Here is a 26,050-nt window from a genome sequence, read left to right as displayed (position 1 = left end):
TATAAATATTTCCCTGGTCCTGTGAAACTTTGGAAATATTCATGGTGTGGAATTTGATACTTCTGATGGTTTCTAAATAATGAAAACAGCATTCTACCATTATTTACCATTTTCTACCATTTTCTACCATTTTTTGTAAATGGTTCGGTGGGCTGGGAAGATAGCAATCACACATCCTTGCAAAGTATGGTTGGGTGCCATGCAACAATGGCCCACCACAAAGGATCCACCAGTGCCCAGCTGTGAAATCTAAAAATATACAGATGCAACAATAGGGCTTACTTTTATGGGGGCAATAAACTAATTTTACCATTTGGCCAGGTTTACCATTTTTTGTAAATATTTGTAAATGTGAAATAATCACAGAGAGGTTTCACAATTATTCTAAATAAAGATATTTTTGTACAGTTACTTTCAAAATGTTTATAAAATATTCAAAGAAATTCCAATTAATGATTATTTTCTTAGTCAATTTTTTGAAAATGATTTAATTATTGTGGCTCAGATATTCTTTTATTCAAAATAATTCAGACTAATTATAAATATCGCCTAAAAACCCTCATGGTGTCTTGGAATGCACTCTATCATGTACACATGTATTACAAAAGATTACAATCAATGAATTTGAATAACAGCCAGTCGTAAGCTCCTAAATACAGCCTCTGGCTATGGTTGTGAAGAGAGATTGATCTGCACATTCTATAACCAATTAAGTCTGCAATGAAGATACAGAGTAGACTTTTCATATACATTGTAACAGACGAAATGTCGTGTCAAAGCTGAACCAACAAGAACAACAAAAATCAACTAAACCAACAAGTAGACAATACATGTACATACAGTACAAAATGTATGTGGTAGTCTACATATCCAACCCTTGTATGATTTTAAGCTCACCAAGACACATGAAGTAAGACTGATTTTTGCACTCAATAGGCATTTTTTGGCTGCATATCAATTATGACATTACTAGTCCTACTAAACTGCTTGCTGGCTAAACTGTTCAGGTCTGTAACTTGTGTAAGATTACTGCCCTGTGAGACTGTCATGACTGTATGTGTTCATGTGTTCCTTCAGTGTACACAAGCTGACTCAATTCCTAACACTCGAGGGTATCTCACCAGTTTCAGTGTAATGTGCTTCTTTCTATCTTCCCTATCATACTCCCTGCTGTATTCTTATAACACATGTAGGGTTCATGTGAGTACACATCTCCTCAGACTTTCTAATTCCCAGAACTGCCTGCTTCGTCCCTTACACCTTCAGTCTTTCCATGGTCAGTCTGCACGTGTTTCTTCAGATGACCCAGCTGACTGAATTGCCTACTGCATTCCTCACACGTGTAGGGTTTCTCCCCTGTGTGAGTGCGCATGTGAGTCTTCAGATGACTCAGCTGACTGAACTGCCTGCTGCACTCCTCACACCTGTAGGGTTTCTCCCCTGTGAGTGCGCATGTGTTTCTTTAGATCACCATGCTGACTGAACTGCCTACAGCACTCCTCACAACTGTAGGGTTTCTCTCCGGTGTGAGTCCGCATGTGAGTCTTCAGAGCACTCAGCTGACTAAACTGCCTACTGCAATCCTCACACCTGTAGGTTTTCTCTCCAGTGTGAGTGCGCATGTGAGTCTTCAGAGTACTCAGCACACTGAACTGCCTGCTGCATTCCTCACACGAGTATGGTTTCTCCCCTGTGTGAGTCTTAATGTGAGTCTTTAGAACATCCATCCGACCAAACTGCCTGCTGCACTCCTCACACCTGTAGGGTTTATTTCCTGTGTGAGTTTTCATGTGACTCTTTAGAGTACCCAGCTGACTGAACTGTCTGCTACACTCCTCACATCCATAGGGTTTCTCCCCTGTGTGAGTCCGCATGTGTTTCATCAGATTACCAAGATCACTAAATCGCCTACTGCATTCCTCACACCTGTAGGGTTTCTCACCTGTGTGAGTCCGCATGTGAGTCTTCAGGTGACTGGGAAGACTGAACTGCCTGCTGCACTTCTCACACATGTAGGGTTTATCTCCTGTGTGAGTTTTCATGTGACTCTTTAGAGTACCCAGCTGACTGAACTGTCTGCTACACTCCTCACATCCATAGGGCTTCTCCCCTGTGTGAGTCCGCATGTGAGTCTTCAGATGGTCAAGCTCACTGAACTGCCTGCTGCACTCCTCACACCTGTGGGGTTTCTCCCCTGTGTGAGTCCTCATGTGTTTCTTCAGAGCACCCAGCTGACTAAACTCCTTGCTGCACTCCTCACACCTGTAGGGTTTTTCCCCTGTGTGAGTCCTCGTGTGAGTCTTCAGACCACCCAGCTGACTGAACTCCTTGCTGCACCCCTCACACCTGTACACTCTCACACCTTCATCCCTCCTACCGGACTCCTCCCCAGACTCCCTGTCTCCTTGCCAGGTGAAAACGCTGTCGGCAGAACCCCCTGCTGCTCCTCTCCTGACATCATCCAAATCCTGCATGCTGCCTGTTGCTGCCATGTCAACAATATCTGGATCAAGTTCTGTAAATCAAATAAATGACAGGCAAACAATCATCAACTACGAGGGTGCTTCAAAAAGTAATGTCACTAGTTCTCACTAGGCTCATTTTTTCATCGAATGAGTTGAAATTTAGCACAAAGGTAAAGCCATATCTCCTTTTGAGATTGAAATAGCTCACTTTGTTGTTCACATTTTTATGAGTGACCGACTTGAGTTCTAGCTGACCACACCCTTGTTGTCCCGTCGAAAGAAATTAGAGGTTCGATTAATATGCAATTGATAATGTCCTTGACTCACTTGTAGCTATTGTATGAAGCTGAAATTGCACATGTATCAAGTTCTATTTCTGCATAAAGCATATGCCAATGTTCATCTTTGAAATCCAATCATGTTTTCTTTTTTCGTTCCTTGGGTGAAGTGAGGTATGACCCCGGTCATCAGTGTCGTTAATCAGGGGTGGGCTGATTAAAGTTTCTGTAGTGGACTTTTTAATAAACAGAAAGAAATCAAACTTTGCACACTTCTTGGTCTTGAAACAACCAATAACTGTACCAAGTTTCGTATCTTTTGGTTGATGGTAAATTAGTCTACAAAACCTTTGATAAATAAACCACGTATTTGGCAATTAATCAAACTGTCTGTAATATAGTAACTCGCTCCTTTCTATCAGCTGTAAAAGATGAACCATTGGGAGTTCAGAAATGAAAATTGGCATGTGACCTATAGAAGCATTTGTTACTATTGTGAAATTTCGGCTTCCTACAGTAGTTATGAAAGGGTCAGATCTAGAGGAACTGATCTTCTGACAAACTTCCAGGGGTATGGTTATCTTGAAAATAACTCAGTTGCTCATTGAAATTTTAACAACAACTTGAGATATTCTAATCTCAAGAGGATATATGCCTTTACCTTTGTGCAAAATTTCATCTCATTCGAGGAAAAAATGAGCCTGTTATAAAACTAGTGACATTACTTTTTGAAGCACCCTCGTATCTGCTAAGCTCTTATTTTTTGACATCTTTACACCATTACAGGCAATTTCTTTTTTGTCAGGTTTCCTTTTTCTCCACCAAACAAATAACTCTGCCAAAAAAGACTGCATAGCAAATACAAACAAAGAGATAAATAAAACATTTAAAAAACTGAGCCTAACCTCTGCTCTAAGAGTAGGTGCTAATGTCTGGACAGAAAAACTGCAGAAGTTATTGAACCGAACAGGCCCGTGAAATTCAAACCCTCCCTGTCTAGCCTCATTCTTGAGTTTTGACTCCCAAGTTGTCCCGTTCCATATGAAACTTCAAAAAAAATATTGATATCATTTATCAGATTGAGGCTTGAGGTCAGTTGGCCTTTTTCATCGGAGTATTTCATGAATGAGACCTTTAGGGCGAGAATGAAATTCTAGATGTGACAATTTGGCGAACTTTCGGGGCCTGGGCGCACGTAGGGGTTTGCAGGATACAAAAGACAGACACCGGATCATTTCCATAGCAGCCCTTGTGAACCTGATTGCTAAACGATGATTCAAAACACTATATGTAGCTATAGGTATTTTACACCATGCGATAAAGCTTCATAATTAGACCCTCAAAATTTAACAACAAACAAAATTCAAAAACCCTATGACCCTCGACTACCTATTTACATTTCTACATCCCCAAGCTTTTACATCCTCATTTCTTATGATGACTGCCAATCAGTTGAAACCAGCACCAACATTATGAAATGCTTTCCTTGTAGAAATTTCCCTTCTTTTTTATTTTTTACACCGCTGCACAAAAGAAACATAGGTTTTATTTAATGCTAATATGCAGTAACCCCCCCCCCCCCCCCCCCAAGCAGAGGTTTGTGCGGAAGATTGTGACCAAGCTTCTCTCACATCTCCCGTTTGTGTCCGCCCTCCCCGGGGCCCGACCAGGCGCACAGAAAACGTGAGATATGAGAGAAAGGTGATCAAATAAATCTATCCGAATATGCAGCTTGAACTGTTAGGTACAAGCCTGGTTTGTTGCGCCATGAGGCGGTTTGCCGGGTATGTAAAACAAACAAAAATATGGTGGATATAAAACGGTCCTCAGCCAATTCTCAAAAACCTCTACTTGGGGAGTACGATGATTGCACACCTACCTGAAAAAACAGGTCAATAATAAGTGACCTGAGTGTGTGTACCGGATACACGAAGAAAGAACTGTAAAGTACAGGATTGATGGACTGATTACAGTCCGAAGACAAACAAATTGCAATCGTGGCTCAAATACATGAAACTTCTTCTTCGAACATTGCTCTACAAACGTTTAAATACCCAGTCACACGTGTATAGTCAAGTCTTCTTACCTGGAACTTAGTTGACACATGCGTGCCTGATGAAACACTAGAATTCGCTGCGGAATGAATGCGGACTTCTCCAAAGTCAAGGACGAGACACCAAGGCCAAGCCAACAAAGGAAGTCGAAGTCGGGATTCTACGAGACAGGTGTTACGCCAAATCCTTGAGCTGCCAAATACGTGAGAGGTCAGGTACTGATGCTGCGCACTGCAGGGGAAGAGCAATTATTCAGCAGCGAAGATTGTGCTATGACAACAGCCTTTAGTATTGAAGCTAGCAGGCGTTTTGTTAGGAGCCGATTCGAAAATACTGTAAATGAAATTAACCTATTTTAACGTTCCTTGTTTAAGATTTAGCTGGCTATTTCAACATTGAATACTATATAATAAAAATATTTAAAAGGAGCCATTCAAATGAGCCATTTGCCTTTGTGGATTTAATGAGATCAAAACTTGGGACACTCCATACAGACCCTTTACGATTCCCAAAGATAATGATATGCAGCAGGAAAATGTAGCACACACTGTGGACCTGTGCGGGCACGCACCAAAACAGCAACCCAGTCGTAGGATCGCGATATTAGCTTAAAGCCATCAGAAACGGGTACAAGAGGTCAAACAAAACATATGTTTATGTCATCATTTGGCCAGCACAGCGTGCCAAAATGAGCAAATCAGGGTCAGCGTCAGACCAGGTCGTCACTCCTGATCACAAATGCACTACTAAGTCTAATAATGACGTTTTGCATTGAGAGGGTCAGATTGCCAGTTTCAAAGACATATAACCGTGTAGAAGGGCTGTCTTATGTCTGTGCCAGCTGGTACAATCATTGTCATGGTATTTTTTTTTACATTCCCTTAGGACAATATTGCCATGTCGATTCACTGTAAAGATTTTCCACAGATTAACATTAAGATGCAGGGGTCTATATGTGCTTCAAAAAGCAGCTGAATCTGAGCTGATATTATTTGATTTCAGAAAACACATTTTTTTCCCCAACAAATACAGTTCAATAATATGAAACTGGTATCTTTTACACGATATTGTGATTGTATAATATGCTTCACTGCAAACCCATGCGAAACATGGAAAATGTAAAGAATGACAACTTTGAAGTCTATTTCACTAAGTGATTTAATGTACTCGAGAAACAAAACTATGAGATATTGTAATTTCCATGTAATTGAGAAACAACATTGTGCAATATTTCATAGTAACACATTTGACCAACTATGACCAATGTTTTTCCACCTAATAATTCTACAACTCCAAGCAAAGGTAACCTTGAACTTTGACCTTAGAATACAATGAAGCAGGACTACTGGAGATGCACTCAGATTTGGCTTATTCTCAGACTCTGGCGGAGAACACGTGTTCTAACATCCATTTTTTTCTAACATATAACGTATGTATTGCTGAATAACTTTTGTTGTAGCGTTGTTCTGTACTGTACCTCACACAGTCTGATCAGTTTGTTTTGCTAGATGTCGAGCAACACTGGAATTCCATGCTTCTATTCTAAATACAACTAAAATGCTCCTATCCTGAGCTGGCCTTTGTGTGTATGAACATTTGAGTTGTCCTGAACCAATGCAGAGTTTTAGCCGGTGTGTTTAACTAAATGATCATACAACTGTATTTTTTCTTCTTTTTTTTTTTAAGAAAGGCAACAATGATCATATTTGTAGGAATTTTCATCTGTATGGGTTCTCATATCTTAATTTTCTTTTTTTTGTCATTCCCCAAACGAGTAGGGTTTTTACTGGTGTGCTTGGCTAGATGGACGCTCAGTGCAGATTTCTGTGCGGCAGAATAATCACACTGGTCACATTTGAACGGTTTTTCACCCGTATGGATTCTCACGTGTTGGGCTAAGTGAGCCTTCGAAGCTGTTCTGTAGCCGCACTCCTCACACATGAGGGGTTTCTTACCGGCGTGTCTGGCTAGATGCCTGCCCAAGGTGGATTTCTGTGCGGTAGAATAGTCACACTGGTCACACTTGTAGGGTTTTTCACCTGTATGCGTTCTGATATGATCGTCTAAGTGGGCCTTCCGTGCTGCTCTGTACCCGCACTCCCCACACATGAAGCGTTTCTCACCGGTGTGTGTGGTTAGGTGGCGGTCTAATGTGGATTTCGATGCAGCAGAATAATTGCAACGGTCACACTTGAATGGTCTCTCGCCGGTATGAGTTCTCAAATGTTCGGTTAGGGTAAACTTTTGAGCTGCCCTGTATCCACACTCCCCGCAAACGTAGGGTTTCTCATCGGCTTGTTTTGCTAGCTGGCTGCCCAAAGTTGCCCTGGCAGCAGAATAATCACGCTTGTAGGGCTTTTCATCTGTGTGAGTTCTCATATGTTGGTATAATTCAGACTTCCATATTGTACTGTACCCACACTCCCCGCACTTCTCACCAGTATGTTTGGCTAGATGGCGACGCAATGTGCATTTCGTTGCAGCAGTATAATCACACTGCTCACACTTGTATGGTTTTTCACCAGTATGAAGTCGTATATGTTGGGATAAGTGAGACTTCTGGTTTGTCCGATACCCACACTCTCCACACATGTAGGGTTTTTGACCGGCGTGCATCGCGAGATGGCTCTCCAAAGTTGATTTCTTTGCAGCGGCATAATCGCACTGGTCACACTTGAAGGGTCTTTCACCGGTATGAATTCTCATATGTGGAATAAAGTAGACTTCTGAGCTGTCCTGTACCCGCACTCCCCACACATGTAGGGTTTCTTTCCATTGTGTTTTGTTAGATGATAATCGAAGTTCCTCTTCTTTGTTGTTGAATAGTCGCACTGCTCACATCTGTAGGTTTTTTCGCCTGTATGGTCTTGAACCTTGCTTGTGTCTCTGCGCAATGAAACTTCAGCAGGAGACCCATCACCGAAGTTCTGAGAAACAGACGTAGGAGACCCACTACCTGCCTGTGCCATGTCTTGCCTACTGTAATGGACAAAGTTATAAGATAATGAAACATACTAATCAATACCACAAATGGAAAAGTTGCTTGAATACGTGTTCAGAATCCACTTCCATCGTAATACTAGTAGCGTTTTAACTAGGCCCATCCCCACCAGCCTGTCTGGCATCCAGGTCATTCACATATATTACAAGAAAAACGCTTTACCACAATATCAAATAACGTTGTTACGGCCGGTGAGGCTATGGGGCTGATGAGGTGAGGTTGTTATGTTAACGTTAACGGTTAACGTTGTATTGCAAACAACTAGTAAACTATTAAAAGAACGAAAGCCCGAAGGAATTTTCCGTTGCCATCGACGGAAAATGGGTGTGGAATATTCCTCCCTGCCCCTGGCGAGTCAACAGATCCTCAGTGGCATTGGCTACTTTGTATGTGAAAGAATCGACTTAGAAGACCTCGAAAAGTTCTAGTTGCTAAGCGTAAAAACAAGCCCCTCCACACACTCAAAACCACCCCACCTTACCCCACCCCAAAAATACTACAATTTCGTCTCAAACTATCATGCAGACCATATCGCAATTCACATAAAAATGACCTATACCCCCTATGCTTTAGAATTCGACAGTTATTTTGTATATTTGACGCTATTTCACGTTCTTACCTGGTGGTTTTTACGTACGCAAATACAGCTGCCGTTTTCTACCTCCTTTGTCTGAAAACCCTAGGGGTGAAAGGTTAACTTGTTGCGGGGTGAAAGTTTATCCTTTGCACCTAGTTACTTATTAATTATAGGAGTCGAACCCAATAACCCAGGATCTAGAGTTAGCTTTACCAGCTTTAGACTAGAGTAGACATGTGTGATATCGTTTTCACCCTGTCTGAATCTTTTATGTTACCTGCAATTAGCCCAAGGGGCAAGAATTTGCAATAAACTTTAATTAATCAAAATTAAACAAACTATGTATCAGTCTCCATCCGCCAACCTTTCTAGTTATTCTTAACCTGTCTGTCTTTTATTTCTTTTTTCTTTCTCATCCCTTGGAAGTGCAAAGGCAAACGCACTTTGAAAAAATAAATTATGATAAAATGATAATGGCAAACTTTATATATGCATACAACGGCCGTCATCCATGTATACTAATGCTATCTTTATTCGATTATAAGGACGACCCGTGCGCGCATCAAGTTTTGTCCGTTCCCAAAAATAGAATTTCGATCACACTGTTAATCCCCCCCCCAGCACCAGGATAGTATAATTATAGTATCTCACGTAATTTGAATTGCCAGGGGGAGGCTGGTAAACACGTGATCACTACGTGGGCACTTGTTAATCAGTGAGTATGGTCAATACAGGCCTCGTACCTAGGGCCTGTTACGGCTTGTAGGTCTAAACGGCTCCAGGTTTGTTAATCAGTGAATATGGTCAATACAAGCCTCTTACCTAGGGCCTGTTCCGGCATGTAGGTCTAAACGGCCGCCAGGCTTGTTAATCAGTGTATATGGTCAATACAAGTCTCTTACCTAGGGCCTGTCCAGGCATGTAGGTCTAAAGGTTCGCCGGACTTACCTACGTCATCGTGACTAACGGACACCACCCAAGTAACAGATTTCACTCATGATAATTGACCATGTTTTTATTAGGACTTTAAATGATGTAATCGGTGGCGGGTTCGAATCCGACTGCCGTGTCACCGATCTTGTGCCCTTGCACTTTACACGACTTTCCTCACTTAACTCAGGTGTACATGAGTATCTAGCTGCGGCTAGTGGCCTTGGCGGGGCTTTGTGGCCGAGACGTGTACAGGCTTAGGGGCATGTTCGGGCATGACGCACCCGCCATGACACACGAGTCGCGCGGTCGGGGGTAGGAGGAACTCCTTACATCCTTTGTCGGAAGTCCTCCTAGGAGACGGATACTCCGAATAACAAAGCTGCATCTGCTGAAGCCGTCTCACACGTGTCATAAAGTTCTGTCCCTGTGCTCCAGTAGACGAGAGGGTGGAGAAGGAATTGCACGCCCCTCCTTCACCATAAAAAGTCATGTGCAGGTCAGGCAAAATAGGTAAATGCCTGTCTGCCTGCACATCTGTCGAACCGACAGGAGAACCATAAATGATGTAATCGTATCTTTGTAATATTTTGTCGGACACATCTTCCCTCATTTATGTATGGAGGGACGGCTCTAACCGAAGCTAGGTACTCATTTCACCTAAGTAAAGTGAGGAAAATTGCGCCTTTCCCAAGGGCACAAGAGCGGTGACATGGCAGGATTTAAACTCGAGACCTCTCGGTCCTGAGCCAATCACGCTGTTGCTTCGAATTCGCCACGCGATCTCACATGCCCGATCTCTCATCTTCCATCCTGACCCCAATGTTTAAAAAGCGTTCTGCAGGTCTATTTGCTTGTAATGAGTAAGCGAAGATTCAAACAAACTTATCTGAACTCAGATAAGGCCTTACATGTTTTGATACTCACATTAGACAGCTGAATAAGATTTACTTACACAACAAAGCCGAACTATGAACGTTACTATACAATTCTGATATTAGTCAGGTGTTCTTTAAAATCACAGAAACACTCCCTGTGGTTTCAAACGATTATAGAAACCATTTTAATTCACGTTCCTATAGTCTCCCCTGTGTTTAAGTTGTTGTCAAATCATGTCTGGAGTGACCCAGATTTGCCGTGCCATATTTGCGGATGATACAAAGTCCCGTTAACGTAACACCTTTTTAAGTGCGCCATTAGCTGTCCTTGATCAGTCATCGCAGGTCTATTCTTCAAGCAGACAGCTGTGCAAAAAGGTGCTGGAAAGGTAGGAAAAGTGTTTCATTTCTTAATAGAATAGAATGAAATAGACTAGAATAGAATAGAGCAGAGTAGGGTAGAATAGAATAGAATAGAATAGAATAGAATAGAATAGAATAGAATAGAATAGAATAGAATAGAATAGAATAGAATAGAATAATGCGTCAAGTGACGTGGAATCTCGGCTACTTTCCACACTTAAGTGTTTTTTCCTGATGAGTAGCAATGTGCTCTGTATTCAAAACGTTTCTTAGGCACAAACCCAAGGTGTGAATTATGTTTCATCTTGTTTTGTTCACGGTATCACTTTTCGTTAGTTAAACTCTCTGATTGGAGCAAGCATCCGCGAAACTCTAAAATACACAGATAGAACAAGGGATCTAGTTTTGATAGTCATTGTTGCAAAGATTTATTTGTAAGAAATCCATGTAGCCTAGGTCGGGTTGTTGCTGACCCATTCAGCGGACCTATCTCTGGGCCATGCACGTATGAAAAGAATACTAGTATACATGTGCCCCCTTCTAAAACCCTTCGCATATCGAAATGTAACCTCAGCCGAGCTTTTGTGATAGACACAGTTCATGTAACGTTAATGTACATAATCGGTACCTTTTATTTAGACGGTGATCAATGAGTGACCGTACTGCGATTAAAACTACATTTGCATGATCGGGGCATGCATGATGCATCATGTAAAAGTATAATAGAAAAGACAAGACAATACAAATAAAGCGTTTTAGATCCGTTCTCTATCTGCAAAATTCGTTGAGCGATCCGTGAAACTGTTGGTCTCTCAGTGGGCCGACACGGCGATCACAGTCTTAAGTGACGAGGGAGAGCCTCCAACAGACCTTCCTAGGGGGGTGCGGGGATCGTAGAATTCGGCAAAAAAAATCGGGAAATCGCCCAGGGGAGACAGTCCGCGCTAAGGTAAATGTTTCACCTGCGCGGCCGGCCAACTCCTCTGGTATCAAAGCTCCCCTGGCAAATTCTTCTCCCTATGATATAGGCAGTGTAGTCAGTCTGGTAGAGACATGAGAGGGGCGTAACCAGTGTCTTTCTGTCCTCCGGCGCCCTATGGTAAACACATTTATCTAAACAATCTTTGGTAAATGTTTAGATTAAAGTGTAATGAATGGAAAAACGGTAGGCACTTAGTAGGTAGTCGCGTGGCGCAGCGGCGGCATTTGTGCCTCGTGACCGAGAGGTTGCGGGTTCGAATCCGACTGCGTGTCACCGATCTTGTGCCCTTGGGAAAGGCACTTTACACGACTTTCCTCACTATGCTCAGGTGAAAATGAGTAGCCGGTGCAATGGCCTAGTGGGTAGAGTGTTCGCCTTGCATTCGGAAGGTCGTGAGTTCGATCCCGGCCGAGTCATACCAAAGACTATAAAAATGGTACATGCTGCTTTCTCTGCTTAGCACTCAGCATTCGGGAAGGAGTATGGAAGTTGAACACACACCACTACCAGTGGACTAGCCCCCTGCTGTAGTGATTGCGTTGTGTGTGGCCCAGGGCTAACGAAACAGAGATGGGCACCGCCCTATGCGCCAGAAATGGGCACTGCCCTTGGCGCGGGAAGGGTTTAACTTAACTTAACTTAGTAGGTAAAGGTATGTCTCTGGTGGTATGTAACTGGCATAACAGTTTGGGTTTCCTATATTCTTAACATGGGTTGCCTTTCGTACACACAACATGCTTCTACGCAGTGTTGTCATGTTTCATCTTATTTCATTTTTGATTGTTTTACGTCAAAATCGTTAAACCAATAAAAAATTAATGGTTTGAGGATAGACAGGGGCTGTGACAACTTCTATTTAACAAGGGCGTACAGATGAACAGCGGGAGTGTACACAGAAATGGCGGGGCAAAGAGCACGAAGTCTTTCTTATCAATTCAACTGTTTTCTTGTCGACGGGTTTAAGTCTGCATTGTCATTTTCTTTCAACCCAATTCTATTTTGAATTCTAAGGCAACGTTGACTTGATTACAAGGATGACAATCATCTTATAGAAGCACTAACGCTGATGCGTGCATGAATACGGTAGTTTGACAAAAGAAAAGTTTCTTTTATCATGACATCTAAGCGGCCACGAAGGTTGAGTAAATACCTAACATACAAAATATGGTATGTTAAACAATAAGTTCGTCCACATCTTGTTGTTGTTGTTTTTTTTTACCTTGGAACAGACGTTGGCACTATATAACATTGGTATACATTTTCTGATGTATTTTATTGCAAATAATGGTACATATTTGCTCATTCTGCAGATAATTTGTACGATTTACAGTGTGGTTCGAAACCTCTTTTTTTAAACAGTCTATATAACGTTAATTCACCTTTATCCGCGGGCTAACCTATATCCGTTGTGTTGCTAAACATGGTATCCAGGGATATCAAATCGATTGACGGTAGTTTCAAATTGTACTATTTTCGAAATATTGCAGTTTGAAACCATTATCTATCGACTTAATATCCCTAAATACATTGTTTTTAAAAAGAACGGATAACGGTTACCCTATGGATAAAGGTGAACTAGCGTTAATCATGTCATCGATGTATATGTCAAAGAACTATGTTGGCCATTATTGTTGTGTTAAATAGGATGTACTGGTACTTACAACGTACCGTGTACAATGGACGTGCAATGAAGTTATTTTAAGTTCTTCTAAAATCAAATCAACATGGCCTACCTTAAACGAGCGGATAACGTTGAACTGTTGTATTCAACGATAGGACGCGTTGATCTCCCAACCACACAGGAAACAGGCTATCCAACCGTACATCGTGTATCAAGACAAGAAGATGGCAGAACAGAAGACTGAAACCTCTGAGAAGAAGGTCGAGGATCCCCCTCAGCCAGAAGCGATCAAACCCTACTGCCCTGTGACCGTGGAACCTGTCTTATTCCTCTTGGTAGGTGATTCAGATGATGTGAAAAAAACTTATTCCCTCATGGAAATGTTTTGTAATCATATCTACATGATTAAGACCCCCCCCCCATGTGACCTCATAACCCTCGAATCCATCTCAGTTGGTATCTGTTTTTCAGAGGCGTAAGGTACTGATTCTCCTCCTTTAGTTCATCTGTAACGTTAATGGTTAGAATGAATTGTGTTATCTTTAGCTATATGCGTTCTATCCGGTAAAGCATGGAATAAACTTTTCTCATTTTCGAGCGACTCTTGTTTCTGTCATCTTTGACAGATAATTACTTTGAAATATGCTTTTTCATTCATTTATTCTAACATGTTAGGAAATTTTTTGTATTAAAAACATAGAAGAAGGTTATTCATCTGTGCTCCTTTTTTCCCGACCGATAGTTTACGGCGATTGTGATGACCGGGTCGCTTCGGCAGCAGTACATCTACTACCGCATCGGCAACGGTACAGTCAACCAGCAGGGCTCCAGCTGCTACGGCAACAGCTCCAACTCTACGGAGTACCAGGTAGGCACTTATCACCTCCGTGAAAAGTGGAGATATATTTCTTTCAAAGATCACGCGAATTTATAGGTCACAAGTTTGTCATCAGAGGTCCAGCTGCTACGGCAACAGTTCCAACTCATCGGAGTACCAGGTAGGTAGCCTCTACTAGGCTCCACGGGTCGCTGGAAAATAGTAGAAATTGGCCAAATAAGGCAGAAGGAGTTAGATACCCGAGAAGTACAGTTTGCGACCTTAAGTCATAGCCTGGTAGAGACTACCTGGTGGGCACCAATTTGCTATTGATCAGATCAGCGCAAGTGCAACAGAATCTGCAAATAACAGACCATGGTCTGATGCATCCGGGGTATTCATGATATGATGACCTGTATAATAAGCTATCTCAAAGTTTCGATTGCGCATGTGAAATCGTGATGCTTGTTGTCTAAGGTGGGTGAATGTTTAAGTTCCTTACTTGTAAACAGATTTTGCAAACAACACATGTAAATCGATCTAAATGTGTTCCAGGTGAATATTTCATACTGCTGAAGGGCCATAACCTCTGACCTTACCCACAATCCCCGTGGTGCTGTGAGATGGTTTATTGTAAGATTGATGATGATTAACTACAAACGTAACACTAAGCTGACATTTATATCAGCGATTTTGTGCAAGGAAAATTTACCTATCATTTTGTTTTATTCGATTTCCTTGTAACGTACTATCATAGTAATAAAACAAACGCTAGCTCAGTACCCAGAGTAAAGCCTTTACCAACAAGCTTTCGACTAGTCCTCTCACTCATTTCAAGTGATTTTACCCGAATCCTATGTCTCGTCACCTATATAGAAGGAGGTGTGACGTCAGCAAAGGGTCAAAGTTGCCCGGCAGTTGATATCAGCCCCCGTCTATGTTGAAAGACATATGCCCTAATGTAGATGGCCTCTTGCAGTCCCTTCAGAAAATAATTCTGCTCCTAATCCTGATTCACTCTGTATAATTCCATACTTTGTTTTCACTTTGCTTTGATCCAGGAAAGACAGAGCGATCAGGCAGAAGCCATCCAATGGGCGACCGCCATACAGCTGTCCAGCGGCATACCGGCACTTGTAGTGACGGTTCTGATTGGCTCTCTGTCCGACAAACTGGGCCGGAAACTCAATCTCATCATCCCCATTGTGGGCTGCTTGATAAAGTAAGAATAGTAGTTTTCTATTATATGTATATTTTCTAGACTGTGTGATGAACTTTTATATCATATGTATTGATCCTGAAGAAGGTGACAGTGATCGTTGAAAATTCCATCCGAGTATAACCGTTGGAAGAAAGTTTAGCATTGTACTATGATTTCTACCAACATACGTTGTCCATAAGCTTAGCAGCATCCAACTCACTACCCACTTTGTCCTTAGCTCTGTATAACTACACCGTTGTGTTTTATCCAATAGCTTTACTGTAGCAGCCTTCGTCGTCCAGTTCAACCTGCCGCTAGCAGTTCTCCTCCCAGGTTAGCAATGATCCAAGCTTCTTCAAGTGTTTCCCGTTTTGACCACGATTTTTTTAACTAACGGAATACTAGTTCTAGGAAGTCTCGTAATCTGACTTTCCAGCCAGTCACATCGCCACCTACGATCAGAAAACAACATAATTGGCTGGTGAATCCAAGAACATGAGCTGGGGGTTGACAACCAGTGCTTACATAGAAAGAGAGAGGGACTCACTGAATACTGGTAAGCTAGCTGGGGGTTGGCATTAGGCAAAAGTATGACCTGCTAAATGCAAAGAGAAGAAAATTAAGATCATTCCTTTGATATTTCTGTGCTGATAACGTTACAATTGTCTCCAGGGATCTTCTTGCTGGGACTTGGAGGCAGCACTGCGACCCTAGCGGGAGGTTGCTATGCCTACATCGCGGACATCACCGGTAAGGGGAGGTCCGGTATTCCCGTCAGGCTCTCCTGCAAGCTGTTACAGGTAATACATTATGTTCATCTTATCATGTGGCATTTCCATTGAAATACCAAGGTGAACAATTAAAGCAGGTGGACGAGGAGGTCCCGTTTCAGAAAGCCAATCTTATCTTAAAATCACAGATCTAGAACCTATTCTAAAGGCAGAGTTTGAGTCGCGGAGATATAGTAGTAGTTGGGATTTTTAGAGGAGCGTGCTGGTAAAAATCCAAACTACTGCTATATCTCCGCGACTCAACCTCTGCTTGGAGAATACACAGAACCCACAAATCATACAAAAGGTGGGGTTTTTCGTTTTCATCTGCTTCCAAAAAAAAAATTCGTATGAAACGTGTCTAGATATAACCAACACCAGGATTTGGTAGTGTTTTGTGCCAGTCAACTGCCCATCGTCCAATGCATGTCTCCTAATAGTACTAAGTTTCAACTTTACTTATAACTAGCCTTGGGGAATGAACTTGCCAACGGAATTTCTGTACATCATACGTCCGAAATCTGACACACAGGATAAGGACCGTCAATCAACATAACTATAAATTTATACTGTTTATTTATTTATCTATATATTATACTGTTAATTTATAACTATAAATTTATCAACTGATATGTTTCCTGATATGTTTATTTTTATCTAGGAGCGGGCAGCATCGTTGCCGCATTGGGAGGAAATTTTTGGTTCCAGCAACTCGGATTCCCCTTGGGCATTTCCCAACCGTTTTGGTTCACGGTGGGATTGTGCGGGTTCTGCCTGCTCTATGCCATCTTTGCACTGAAGGAGACCTGCCCGAGGAAGTCTGACAGCCAGCTGTGCGCGCTGTCCAACATCACCGGCATCCTGCAACTCTTCAAGGTCAAGGGGAAGACACCAAGATGGCCGATCGGCGTGCTGTGTCTGGCGTTCTCCCTCCTGTGGGGAATGTACCAGGCTCTGCCGGGACTCATCGTGACGTATCTCGTCGGGCCGCCGTTCTGCTGGTCTCCAACTTTTGTGGGGTTCTTCCAAATGGCAATCGCAGCGGGCTTCTTCGTGTCAGCGATGGCCATCAAAGTCTTCAGCAAGTATCCATACGGATTGATGACGGTTAGTCATTACCCTTGCTCAGATTGTAAGCTCGAAATTTTCTGTTCTAATTCTTGTCTCAATCTCCGACAGTCCTGAATTTCAATATATATTTTGACATATCTACATTGTATAGAGGTAAAGTCTTGAAATGCCTTCCTTTTGTATTCTCTTACTAATTTTTGCTAATGACAAAGAATCCGTTTTATCATTTATTCTTTAAGAGGATGTGAAATGTTTTTATAGGAGGATTGTACGTCGTATTTCCGTACAGGTTGGCTATATATCGGGAATGGGCTGCATAGGCCTCTTTGGACTATCCCCATACACCCCAAACCGAGAGGTGACAGTTTTCATCGGTGAGTAACCTCATGCACCCTAGCTCCAGTACATAGGATGTAAAGTTTTTTTCTTTACTAAGATGTAAGTCCAAAGCATGACTGGAAGTATATAAAACTAAATTGTTGTAAAGTTCTTCCAACACAACCCACATAGTACTAGTACTCACTTCTTGCAACGTTTCGGTGTCTATCAGACACCATCGTCAGGGTAGAATGCCTGGCTGGATCTACTTTTCATTGCTACTTATAGCCGATGTAGGTGGCGCTGCAGCGGTGAGAATGCCGTCCCAAAGGTGAAACTATTCACGGATGTTAGAAAACTAAAAAAAAATCTGCTGCAGTACCGAAGTCGGCCGACAAGAAACCAAACCATGCCCTTGCCCTTCATGTTTATAGCACCTTTACATGCCAAATATAAGCACTATTGATTCGCCTAGAGCTTCTTAAGGAGATGCTGCCGAAACACATAAATACACAAACAGACGGAACCAAAAATTATACCGCATTTTTTATGAACGCAATGATCTTAACTTGATGACAATGACAATGAAGTTTATTGCATATTCATGCCCCCTTCGCGCTAAATGCAGTAAATTGCATACAAAGAGACTAATAGGTAAGCTAGTCTATATTTCTACATGCTTCCTCCCTCTTCTTAAAACATGTGAAGACGAACTTTACAGTTATTTTATTAGATCTTATTTACCTGATGACATTAGATATCAGAAAAAGTCTTCTTTTGTTAGTTGCGAATATTTCTGTTTTGCAAGTGTAGTACTATTAACAAAGGTATTGCGTATATCTTTGTACATTGAACTTTCTAGATAAAAGTGCACTCCATTTGATATCAATATCAGTAACTGCTGTGGATATCTTTATTTTTACAGCTGCAGCCATTGGATGCGTGCAGTCTACCAGCAGCACACTCCTGAGGACTGTCATGTCTAAGATGGTCGGACCTGAAGAACAAGGTTTGTACATATGGGCCTATCCACTACCTAACTACCATTCAAACAGAGTGTGTTATGCGTTTTTCTATTTTGTACCGTTTATTTTACCATGACGAAAAATAAAAACGCCAACAGCCGGAGCCTAACTTCTGCTTGGAGTGTACCAAAACAATCCATCCAGGGGTACTTGAGATATATCTTCATACCTCATCCAAAGTAAAAACAGTACCTCTATCTTTATTGAGGTAATAGATAACTGACAGTTGGTGTGTACTGATGAAGAGGGCCTCCCTGATTCCCCTCTGTATGTGTGTTCTGCTCTGTTCCCTGTCCAGGCAGCCTGTTCGGTCTGGTGTCTTTTGTGACGAACCTGTCCGCAGTGGTGTTCGTTCCCCTGTGGAACTTCGTCTACAGCAGCACCCTCTCCATCATGCCTGGGATGGTGTTCCTGATTTACATCGGGGTTCTTCTGATTTGTGCCGTCTTGACCGGGTAAGTATTTGTCCTCCCTTCATTCTAGGGCTGGGTACTGGTACAGAAAAATTCAGGTACAGGTACGGTCCAGGTACAGAGGATCAGGTCCAGGTCCGGACCTGAACCTGGGCCTAATTGTCTTGTGAATGAGCGATGCGAAAAACAACGTGCCATTTTGCTACAAAGGATTCTGTTTGGTGAAGTATCTGACGTCCACTGGCGTTTTGAAATCTATCTTCATGTAAACAACACTTCATGTAACTGCATCTGTTTTCGACATTTAACATTGACTGTAGAAACTTGTAAAAAGGACTATCAACTCTCCTTTACTTCGTACACTGTACCAGTTCCAACCCACACTTCAGACCCTGTCGTACCTAATGGTATATACGGTTTCCTTGCTGTTTTTAAAGCAGGGTGTGTTTTTGCAGAAAGGGGTTGCTAGACCTTCCTCTTCAACGTGTTTGATACATCTCTTCAAAGACTGCGTCACGTTTCCAAACCGGGGCCCGGCCTGGCAGCTTTCAGGAAAGAAAAATATGATATAAAAGATACCAAACTACACAAGGCGTAAAGAGAATGGTCATGAGCATTATATGTGTATATTGTTTACCACTATTTTTCGTTCCCACAAACAGACCGGTCGGGCCCCGGTTTGGAAATATGACGTTAGCCAAACACGAGACCCCCTTTAACATCCCTTTCGAAAGACCAATGCATTTTTTCAAATGAGATGCCCTACTTCTGACTGGGCTCATTGCTAACTGATTGTAACCAAAGGCTCAACTGTGAGACTGTCACCAGTTTCACTATAGAGACATCCTTAGTGTTTTCCTTATGTTACCACAAGGATTGAGTTTATTTACTTTCTATGAATAGGCTTTCCGATTTTCTAACTCACCTTATGCTTCTTATGCTTTAATCGAACATCTTTCCGTAGCCATTTATTTGGTCGTTAAACACTTAAGAAACATTTGTAGAATTGAAAGAATCTTCAAGTACATGCAATTCAATATCTTCAACTGGATAAAAAAAAACAGTTGTAGAGATTGATTTGTATTTAAATATTGTGAAAAACTGGATGTCTAACATTCATAAACGTACAAGAAGAATCATAACATGACGTCTCATTCACATTTAATACAATTTTTCTTTTTTCAAAGGTTTGTGAAGTTCAAGGCTCCAGCGATGGCGGAGGAAAACCTCGTGAAAGAAGGAAAGGAAGAGCACGACTCAACCAAACTTTAAAACGTGTGCGGTTGTGATGTGACGTGGCGCTGGTTCACCTATATCCGCAGGGTAACCTATAACCGTTGTATTTATGTAGACAGGGTATCTATTGATATCAAGTCGAAGGATAGTAGTTTCAAATTGCAATATATTCAAAATATCGTAATTTGAAACCACCTTCCGTCGACTTGATATCCGATCCCTACATGTAGTTCATCATCATCATCCGGGCGTGCTGGTACATGTAGTTACCGTTTAAAAAACAACGTATATACACTCGGCACAAAAAGTTTGGAATATCAACTTTGGTATATCATATTTCCGTTATTTGTGCATCAGTTTCAATGTATTATATATCAATAGAAAGCTTGTGTGATTTTCTTTCCTATGGTATCAAACTTATTATGATTGTTAACACATGAAACAAGCACAAGGCCTGCTTTACGTGAGTGGGTCACGAAAAAAAGTGCCCAAATTCCCCTACTTCTGTTCAACACTGCATTGTCCTGTTGATATTGGCGCATGTGTCACTGGTTCAATCAATCCTCTTTTCACCTCACATTTTGTATACGGAACATACAAGGTTTTAGTACACTTGAGTGGAGTTCACCTGCCCTTTCGATAGTTGGATGGCAGAATCAAAGTGTGGATGTGGCAAGGAGAACTGCACGCTGACAAGGCAAGAGTAACTTTCGGCATTTGGTGGTGGAGGCAGCGTCATGGTGTGGGGCGGTATAACAACCATAGGGTAAACAAGACTCGTCATCATTCCAGGCAAATTAATGTGGTGACATATAGGGACACCATCCCCCATCCAGTAGCAACATTCTACCTCTTCAATATTGGACCAAATGCCATTCTGCAAGATTACAACACCAGTCCACTCAGAGCAAGGACCATTAGATGATGGAGCACAGTCTTAAGGTGGAATAGCCTTCCTGCGGCTTATGGCTAGCACTCGATTGATCACCTCTTGCCATGATTCAGATTTTTTGCTTGAATAAAGATAAATAGTAGCTTTGATTGACATGTCCTGTTTATTCAACTTGCCTTCATTCACAAGTCAATACTGACGGAAGAAAATGAGCAGCATGGAGTGATTGACTTTAGTAGGGTAATTTTGGCACTTTATCTTTAGGACCCCCTGTACGTAAGCGGGCCTGGTGCTCGTTCCATGAATTTACACTCATAAAATACTCTACTCAGATATGCTAAAAAGAAACTTGGATGTTCTGTATACCAAACGTTAGGTGATAAAAGGATTGATTGAATCATTGTCACCCGCGGCCATAACAACGGTTGAACCGGACGATACAGTTTTGAACAGAAACGGGGGAATTTGGGCACTTTTTTTTCGTGACCCACTCACGTTAGCAGGCCTGGTGTATGTTCCATGAGCTAACAATGATAATGAGTTTGATACCATTGGAAAGAAAATCATGCAAGCTTTCTATAGATATATAATATATTGAAATCGATGCAGAAACAACATAAATGTGATCAACCGAAGTTGATATTCCAAACTTTTTGTGCTGAGTGTAGGTTAAATGTTGGATAAATGTGGGCTAGCGTTACATACTTCCGTTGTGATGTTGTTTATCTTTTTGGAGTAACATTTAATACTCAATTAATGCCAAATGTATTATCTTGTTTTGATACATAAAAAAACTAACTTCATAACCTTTGCTATGAGATCGTTGGATAGCACAAACCAATCTTTCAACATTGTTATACTCCATATTAAATAGTCTATAGGAAATTCATATTCTGTTCATATAGGTTCGCCAATTATAGCCTCATTAACTGTGAAAGTATTTCTAGATGATATACATTATGTATGATGATGTTAAGCTCAACTTATGTGACAACAAATTCCTATCAATTACATGATTGTCATCCTTTTTATCATGTGTGAAATTGCAACGCCCATGTAGTTCGAAAGAAAGCTGTTCGAGGGTGCTTAGATTGTGGCAGTTCTCAGAATATCATGATCACAGCGTGTCTTAACACAAGATAGCAAAACCGGGAGCTTTCCTGTAGCGCCAAGGGATGCTTCAAGGGGGTTGAAATCTAATAATTTCTTCGATAGGACAAAACCTAACCGCATACTAAATTTAATAACCATCCACACATAGCTTTTCAGTTATGCTGTTTATCTATATGCAATTATATAATCGCTACGAAAATTGTACCCTTCTCGGCGAAGGTAATAATGACTTCTGGTCGCTAGATGTCCCCATTACACTGGGTAATATATATCAGTAGTAGTTCATGCAGCCCTCGGCGACGATGACGTAAACACACACTAGTTTCGATCTTGTAACTTCAACTTGATACAAATTAAATACTGAATACTTTACAGTTCTACATCTCAAAGCAGATGATGTTTTGCAAGTCTTAAAGCTATTTGCCTTTTCCAGCTAGATGAAGACTAAAGAAAGACTGACATTTTTTCAATTGCAGAAGTCAGCCTTGCCGGGCCCCGGTTTGGAAATGTGACCTAAACCTTACAAGGCGCATTTGACTTTTGCGTGCCTGGATCGCGACCCCGACGTTTCATCTTTCACGATCCGAAAAAAAGTTCTTCTTATTCTTCTAGTTTCGCATACATCTTCAATAACTGAAGGCTCACACGGTTGGGATAGGGGTACCCTTGGTGTGGAGGGAGTGGTCGCTTAGTTTTATCATTAGTATGTGTGTATGGGAGAAGGAGAGCTGAGTTCCTCAAGGGTAGGGGCGCTACTCCCTGTCCGCCACCCTACCCATAACTGTGGTTAAAAGTTACAACTTATTTAAGGTATTTTAAATACCTGTGGAATCTTAGCATTGACTACGTATTCCGGAAAGTGGTTCCAGTCTATGACCTTTCTTGGTAAGAACGAGTTTAAATGGTAGTTGAAAAAAGGAGGCTCGAGTAAAACGAGTTAAACCCCGAACAACTGCATATCATGGCCTGTACTGTAAGCGTATATACTGCGTGGCGTGACCTGCCAGCGGGGGACGTGTTTAGCAGGCTGTCTGGGGCTTATTTATGGACCAAGTAAAAAGAGAATTGCATCGGGTTTCAGTATTTCGTGCCCCCACAAGGATAATTGTCTACGATCCTTCCTTTCGGTATGGTTACAGTACGGTTACAGTGCTTTGTGTGTGGAAGTATTTGAAAATAAACTGTGGTTGAAAAAGGACTTGCCGAAGGAGGCGTCAGAAAATGTCAAAGTGATTCATTGACGTCCCTTAGATCTCCCAAACAGCTCTAAGTCTTAGACGAGACATTTGCGGTGACATTTTCCTGACTACCCTTCTTCTCTGATCCTTGTCGGTTCCTCTACTACAAAGATCGAGATAATCTCGATATAGATGTTAGGCTTTGACTTGTCCTGTACTCCTCTCAAGTTTGCATCATCCTTCGAGTTGAGACAAGAATCTGCTAAGCTTGAAGATTACTCCCTACACCGTACCCCGTTCCTTGTTGTCTTTGGTCGAAATGACCTCCAGTAACACCAGTACTAGTATATCTTCGTGTAAAGACATCGACGGCTGCTTTATGAGTAAACTGTGGTTGAAAAGGAGAGAGGATTTGCCGAAGGAAGCGTCAGAAAATGATGATTCGTTAATGTCCCTTGGGTCTCCCAAACAGAGCTACGGCTTAGACAAGACACTTGCGGTGCCATTTGCGGTGACTACTAGTACCCTTCTTCTCTGATCCTAGTCTGTTCTCCTACTACGAAGATCGAGATAATCTCGAAACAGATGTTAGGCTTTGACTTGTCCTGTACTCCACTCAAGTTGGCTCATCCTTCGAGTTGAAAAAAGAATCTGCTAAGCTTGAAGATTACTTCCTACACCGTACCCCGTTCCTTGTTGTCTTTGGTCGAAATGACCTCCAGTAACACCAGTACTAGTATATCTTGGTGTTAAGACATCGACGGCTGCTTTATGAGTAAACTGTGGTTGAAAAGGAGAGAGGATTTGCCGAAGGAAGCGTCAGAAAATGATGATTCGTTAATGTCCCTTGGGTCTCCCAAACAGAGCTACGGCTTAGACAAGACACTTGCGGTGCCATTTGCGGTGACTACTAGTACCCTTCTCTCTGATCCTAGTCTGTTCTCCGACTACGAAGATCGAGATAATCTCGAAACAGATGTTAGGCTTTGTCCAGTATTCGCATCATCCTTTGAGTTGAGGCAAGAATCTGCTAAGCTTGCAGATTGCCCCGTATCCCGTTCCTTGTCACATTGCGTCTTTGGTCGAAATGACCTCCAGTAACACCAGCACTAGTATAATCTTGGTGTAAAGACATCGACGGCTGCTTTATGAGCAAACTGTGGTTGAAAAAGAAAGAGGATTTGCCGAAGGAAGCGCCAGAAAAATAATGATTCGTTGATGTCCCCTAGTCTCCCAAACAGCGCTAAGTCTTAAGCCCCGGTCACAAAGCGCGTACAATTTCTTGCGATTACATATTCCGCATATCGTACGGTGAGCGCAGTAAATCGCAGCAAAATCGTCAGCAAAATCAGCCATCGCAACGCATCGGATGATTTTCAAAATTTTTACAGCGTCGCACGATATTTCACTTGTGTTTCTTCTGTATAGCCGTCTGATTGCTTTTGTGCTTCTTTAACCAACAAAATTTTTAGACATAGCTGTTGAATACCTTCCTATAACATCTTTAACTGTAAAAATAAATTTAAAAAGACCATGACAACAAGAGTATTACAAGCAAAAGTTCAAATGAAGCGTGAGTACTGGTATGGTTATCTCGGCCTGCTTGCCGGCTCTACGTGTCAGGCTATTTCGAAGATCGTATCATGATATGCTATCAACAAAAAGATGCCATCATACAAAAATCATATCATAAGCATTATATCATATATATTTCCGACTCATAGAGCCTGCCTTTATGTTCGAGTTGTCCCCATGGTTATTACGCTTATGGTAAACTGACCGAAGACCGACGAGAGCTGAGATTTGATCTAATTATAAACTCACGTGCATGAAGCGATCAAACAATTGTCTGCATCACCTGTGCGGGGCGCGCTGTTCTCTGGTTGCGACTCTGGCAGTTGCGACTGATATATTTTCCCTTTTCGTCAATATCTACAATATCAGGGAAAACTGAAACCATCACAACATGCTAAAAATTCATAAATCTATAACCTCATCAGTAGACAAAAATTGCCATAGTGAAGTCTGCTATGGGGGCAAATAAAATCTTACGACGATAGCGAAATTTTGAACATGTTCAAAATCCACTTCAGCTCTATTTTTCGCCATACGACGCTCCCCGATTTACTATGATTCACTACGATTGACGCAGGCACGCTCTTATGACCTCATCGTACGATGCACTACGCGCTTTGTGACCACGGCTTTATATACTTAAACCATTGCTTACGATTCTCCCCCGACTTACGACGCATTGCGCTTATCCTGCGCATCGGAAGGAATCGCAAGTAATCGTACGCGCTTTGTGACCGGGGCTTTAGACGTGTCATTTGCGGTTACTGACTACCCTTCTCTGATCGTCGTCGGATCTTCTACCACAAAATCGGTATAATCTCGATACAGATGTTAGGCTTTGACTTGTCCTGTACTCCTCTCAAGTTAATATCATCCTTCGCGTTGAGACAAGAATCTGCTAAGCTTGAAGATTACCCCGTTCCTTGTCACCTTGCGTCTTTGGTCGAAATGACCTCCAGTAACACCAGTTACTAGTATACCTTGGTGTGAAAACATCGGCGGCTGCTGTTAGTAATCCCATGGCTTAGCAGGAGTCAGGCTGTCGGAATTAGGGCCTATTCCTGATCACAGTTTACCATTCCGGGCAGACCTCAGCTGGGAACGGGCCACTGAGGCCTCGCCCGAGTCTGCCGAGTACGTGTTGGTGCATGTGGAGTCAGCGTGCGCGATAATGATATGTTTATTGCAAATAAACCCACGAAGGCTAACTGCAAAGTAATAGAGGTATACGCCAAATTCAAGCAACTGGATATGATTTTGAAAACGGTCAGATGGAATTTTTTCTCTTTATA

The 26,050-nt window shown here is 41.9% G+C and overlaps 3 protein-coding genes across 4 annotated transcripts; 2 read left to right on the top strand and 1 right to left on the bottom strand.

Moving 5' to 3' along the window:
- Nucleotides 1–6,531: 6,531 nt before the first annotated feature.
- Nucleotides 6,532–7,766, bottom strand: LOC118413046 (gastrula zinc finger protein XlCGF8.2DB-like). The gene is made up of 3 exons (XM_035816189.1): nucleotides 7,540–7,766; nucleotides 6,871–7,123; nucleotides 6,532–6,789 (listed from the first exon to the last, which is right to left on the bottom strand). The coding sequence occupies exons 1-3, from the start codon at nucleotides 7,764–7,766 to the stop codon at nucleotides 6,532–6,534; spliced, it is 738 nt and encodes a 245-aa protein (XP_035672082.1).
- Nucleotides 7,767–9,857: 2,091 nt separating this feature from the next.
- Nucleotides 9,858–16,770, top strand: LOC118413068 (proton-coupled folate transporter-like). Of its 2 annotated transcripts, none has more exons than XM_035816215.1 (7): nucleotides 9,858–10,572; nucleotides 13,331–13,484; nucleotides 13,892–14,017; nucleotides 15,028–15,188; nucleotides 15,442–15,500; nucleotides 15,840–15,967; nucleotides 16,599–16,770. In XM_035816215.1, exons 2-7 carry the CDS (start codon nucleotides 13,374–13,376, stop codon nucleotides 16,734–16,736), a joined length of 723 nt encoding a protein of 240 aa, XP_035672108.1. In that variant the 5' UTR covers nucleotides 9,858–10,572; nucleotides 13,331–13,373; the 3' UTR covers nucleotides 16,737–16,770. The 2 variants fall into 2 exon arrangements, with proteins under 2 accessions (XP_035672108.1, XP_035672107.1); XM_035816214.1 differs by having other exon boundaries at nucleotides 13,305–13,484.
- Nucleotides 16,736–20,214, top strand: LOC118413070 (solute carrier family 46 member 3-like). Its single transcript, XM_035816217.1, has 5 exons — nucleotides 16,736–17,044; nucleotides 17,298–17,382; nucleotides 18,252–18,335; nucleotides 18,650–18,806; nucleotides 19,952–20,214. Exons 1-5 carry the CDS (start codon nucleotides 16,880–16,882, stop codon nucleotides 20,034–20,036), a joined length of 576 nt encoding a protein of 191 aa, XP_035672110.1. The 5' UTR covers nucleotides 16,736–16,879; the 3' UTR covers nucleotides 20,037–20,214.
- Nucleotides 20,215–26,050: the final 5,836 nt, after the last annotated feature.

The sequence above is a fragment of the Branchiostoma floridae genome, chromosome 4, assembly GCF_000003815.2.
Source record: "Branchiostoma floridae strain S238N-H82 chromosome 4, Bfl_VNyyK, whole genome shotgun sequence".
NCBI classification, from domain to species: Eukaryota; Metazoa; Chordata; class Leptocardii; order Amphioxiformes; family Branchiostomatidae; genus Branchiostoma; species Branchiostoma floridae.
This window is presented reverse-complemented; position numbering and strand designations above follow the sequence as displayed.

What these genes read in the sequence shown, in the direction of transcription:
- LOC118413046 (XM_035816189.1), bottom strand. Translation starts at nt 7,766, where the DNA reads ATGGCACAGGCAGGTAGTGGGTCTCCTACGTCTGTTTCTCAGAACTTC. An exon ending in TACATGTGTGGGGAGTGCGG is followed by an intron (nt 7,124 to 7,539) that starts GTACAGGACAGC and finishes TTCTGCTGCCAG; the next exon opens with GGCAACTTTGGGCAGCCAGC. An exon ending in GGTACAGAGCAGCACGGAAG is followed by an intron (nt 6,790 to 6,870) that starts GCCCACTTAGAC and finishes TCTACCGCACAG; the next exon opens with AAATCCACCTTGGGCAGGCA.
- LOC118413068 (XM_035816215.1), top strand. Translation starts at nt 13,374, where the DNA reads ATGGCAGAACAGAAGACTGAAACCTCTGAGAAGAAGGTCGAGGATCCC. An exon ending in AACCTGTCTTATTCCTCTTG is followed by an intron (nt 13,485 to 13,891) that starts GTAGGTGATTCA and finishes CCCGACCGATAG; the next exon opens with TTTACGGCGATTGTGATGAC. An exon ending in ATTGTGGGCTGCTTGATAAA is followed by an intron (nt 15,189 to 15,441) that starts GTAAGAATAGTA and finishes TTTATCCAATAG; the next exon opens with CTTTACTGTAGCAGCCTTCG.
- LOC118413070 (XM_035816217.1), top strand. Translation starts at nt 16,880, where the DNA reads ATGTACCAGGCTCTGCCGGGACTCATCGTGACGTATCTCGTCGGGCCG. An exon ending in AGAGGTGACAGTTTTCATCG is followed by an intron (nt 17,383 to 18,251) that starts GTGAGTAACCTC and finishes TTATTTTTACAG; the next exon opens with CTGCAGCCATTGGATGCGTG. An exon ending in ATTTGTGCCGTCTTGACCGG is followed by an intron (nt 18,807 to 19,951) that starts GTAAGTATTTGT and finishes CTTTTTTCAAAG; the next exon opens with GTTTGTGAAGTTCAAGGCTC.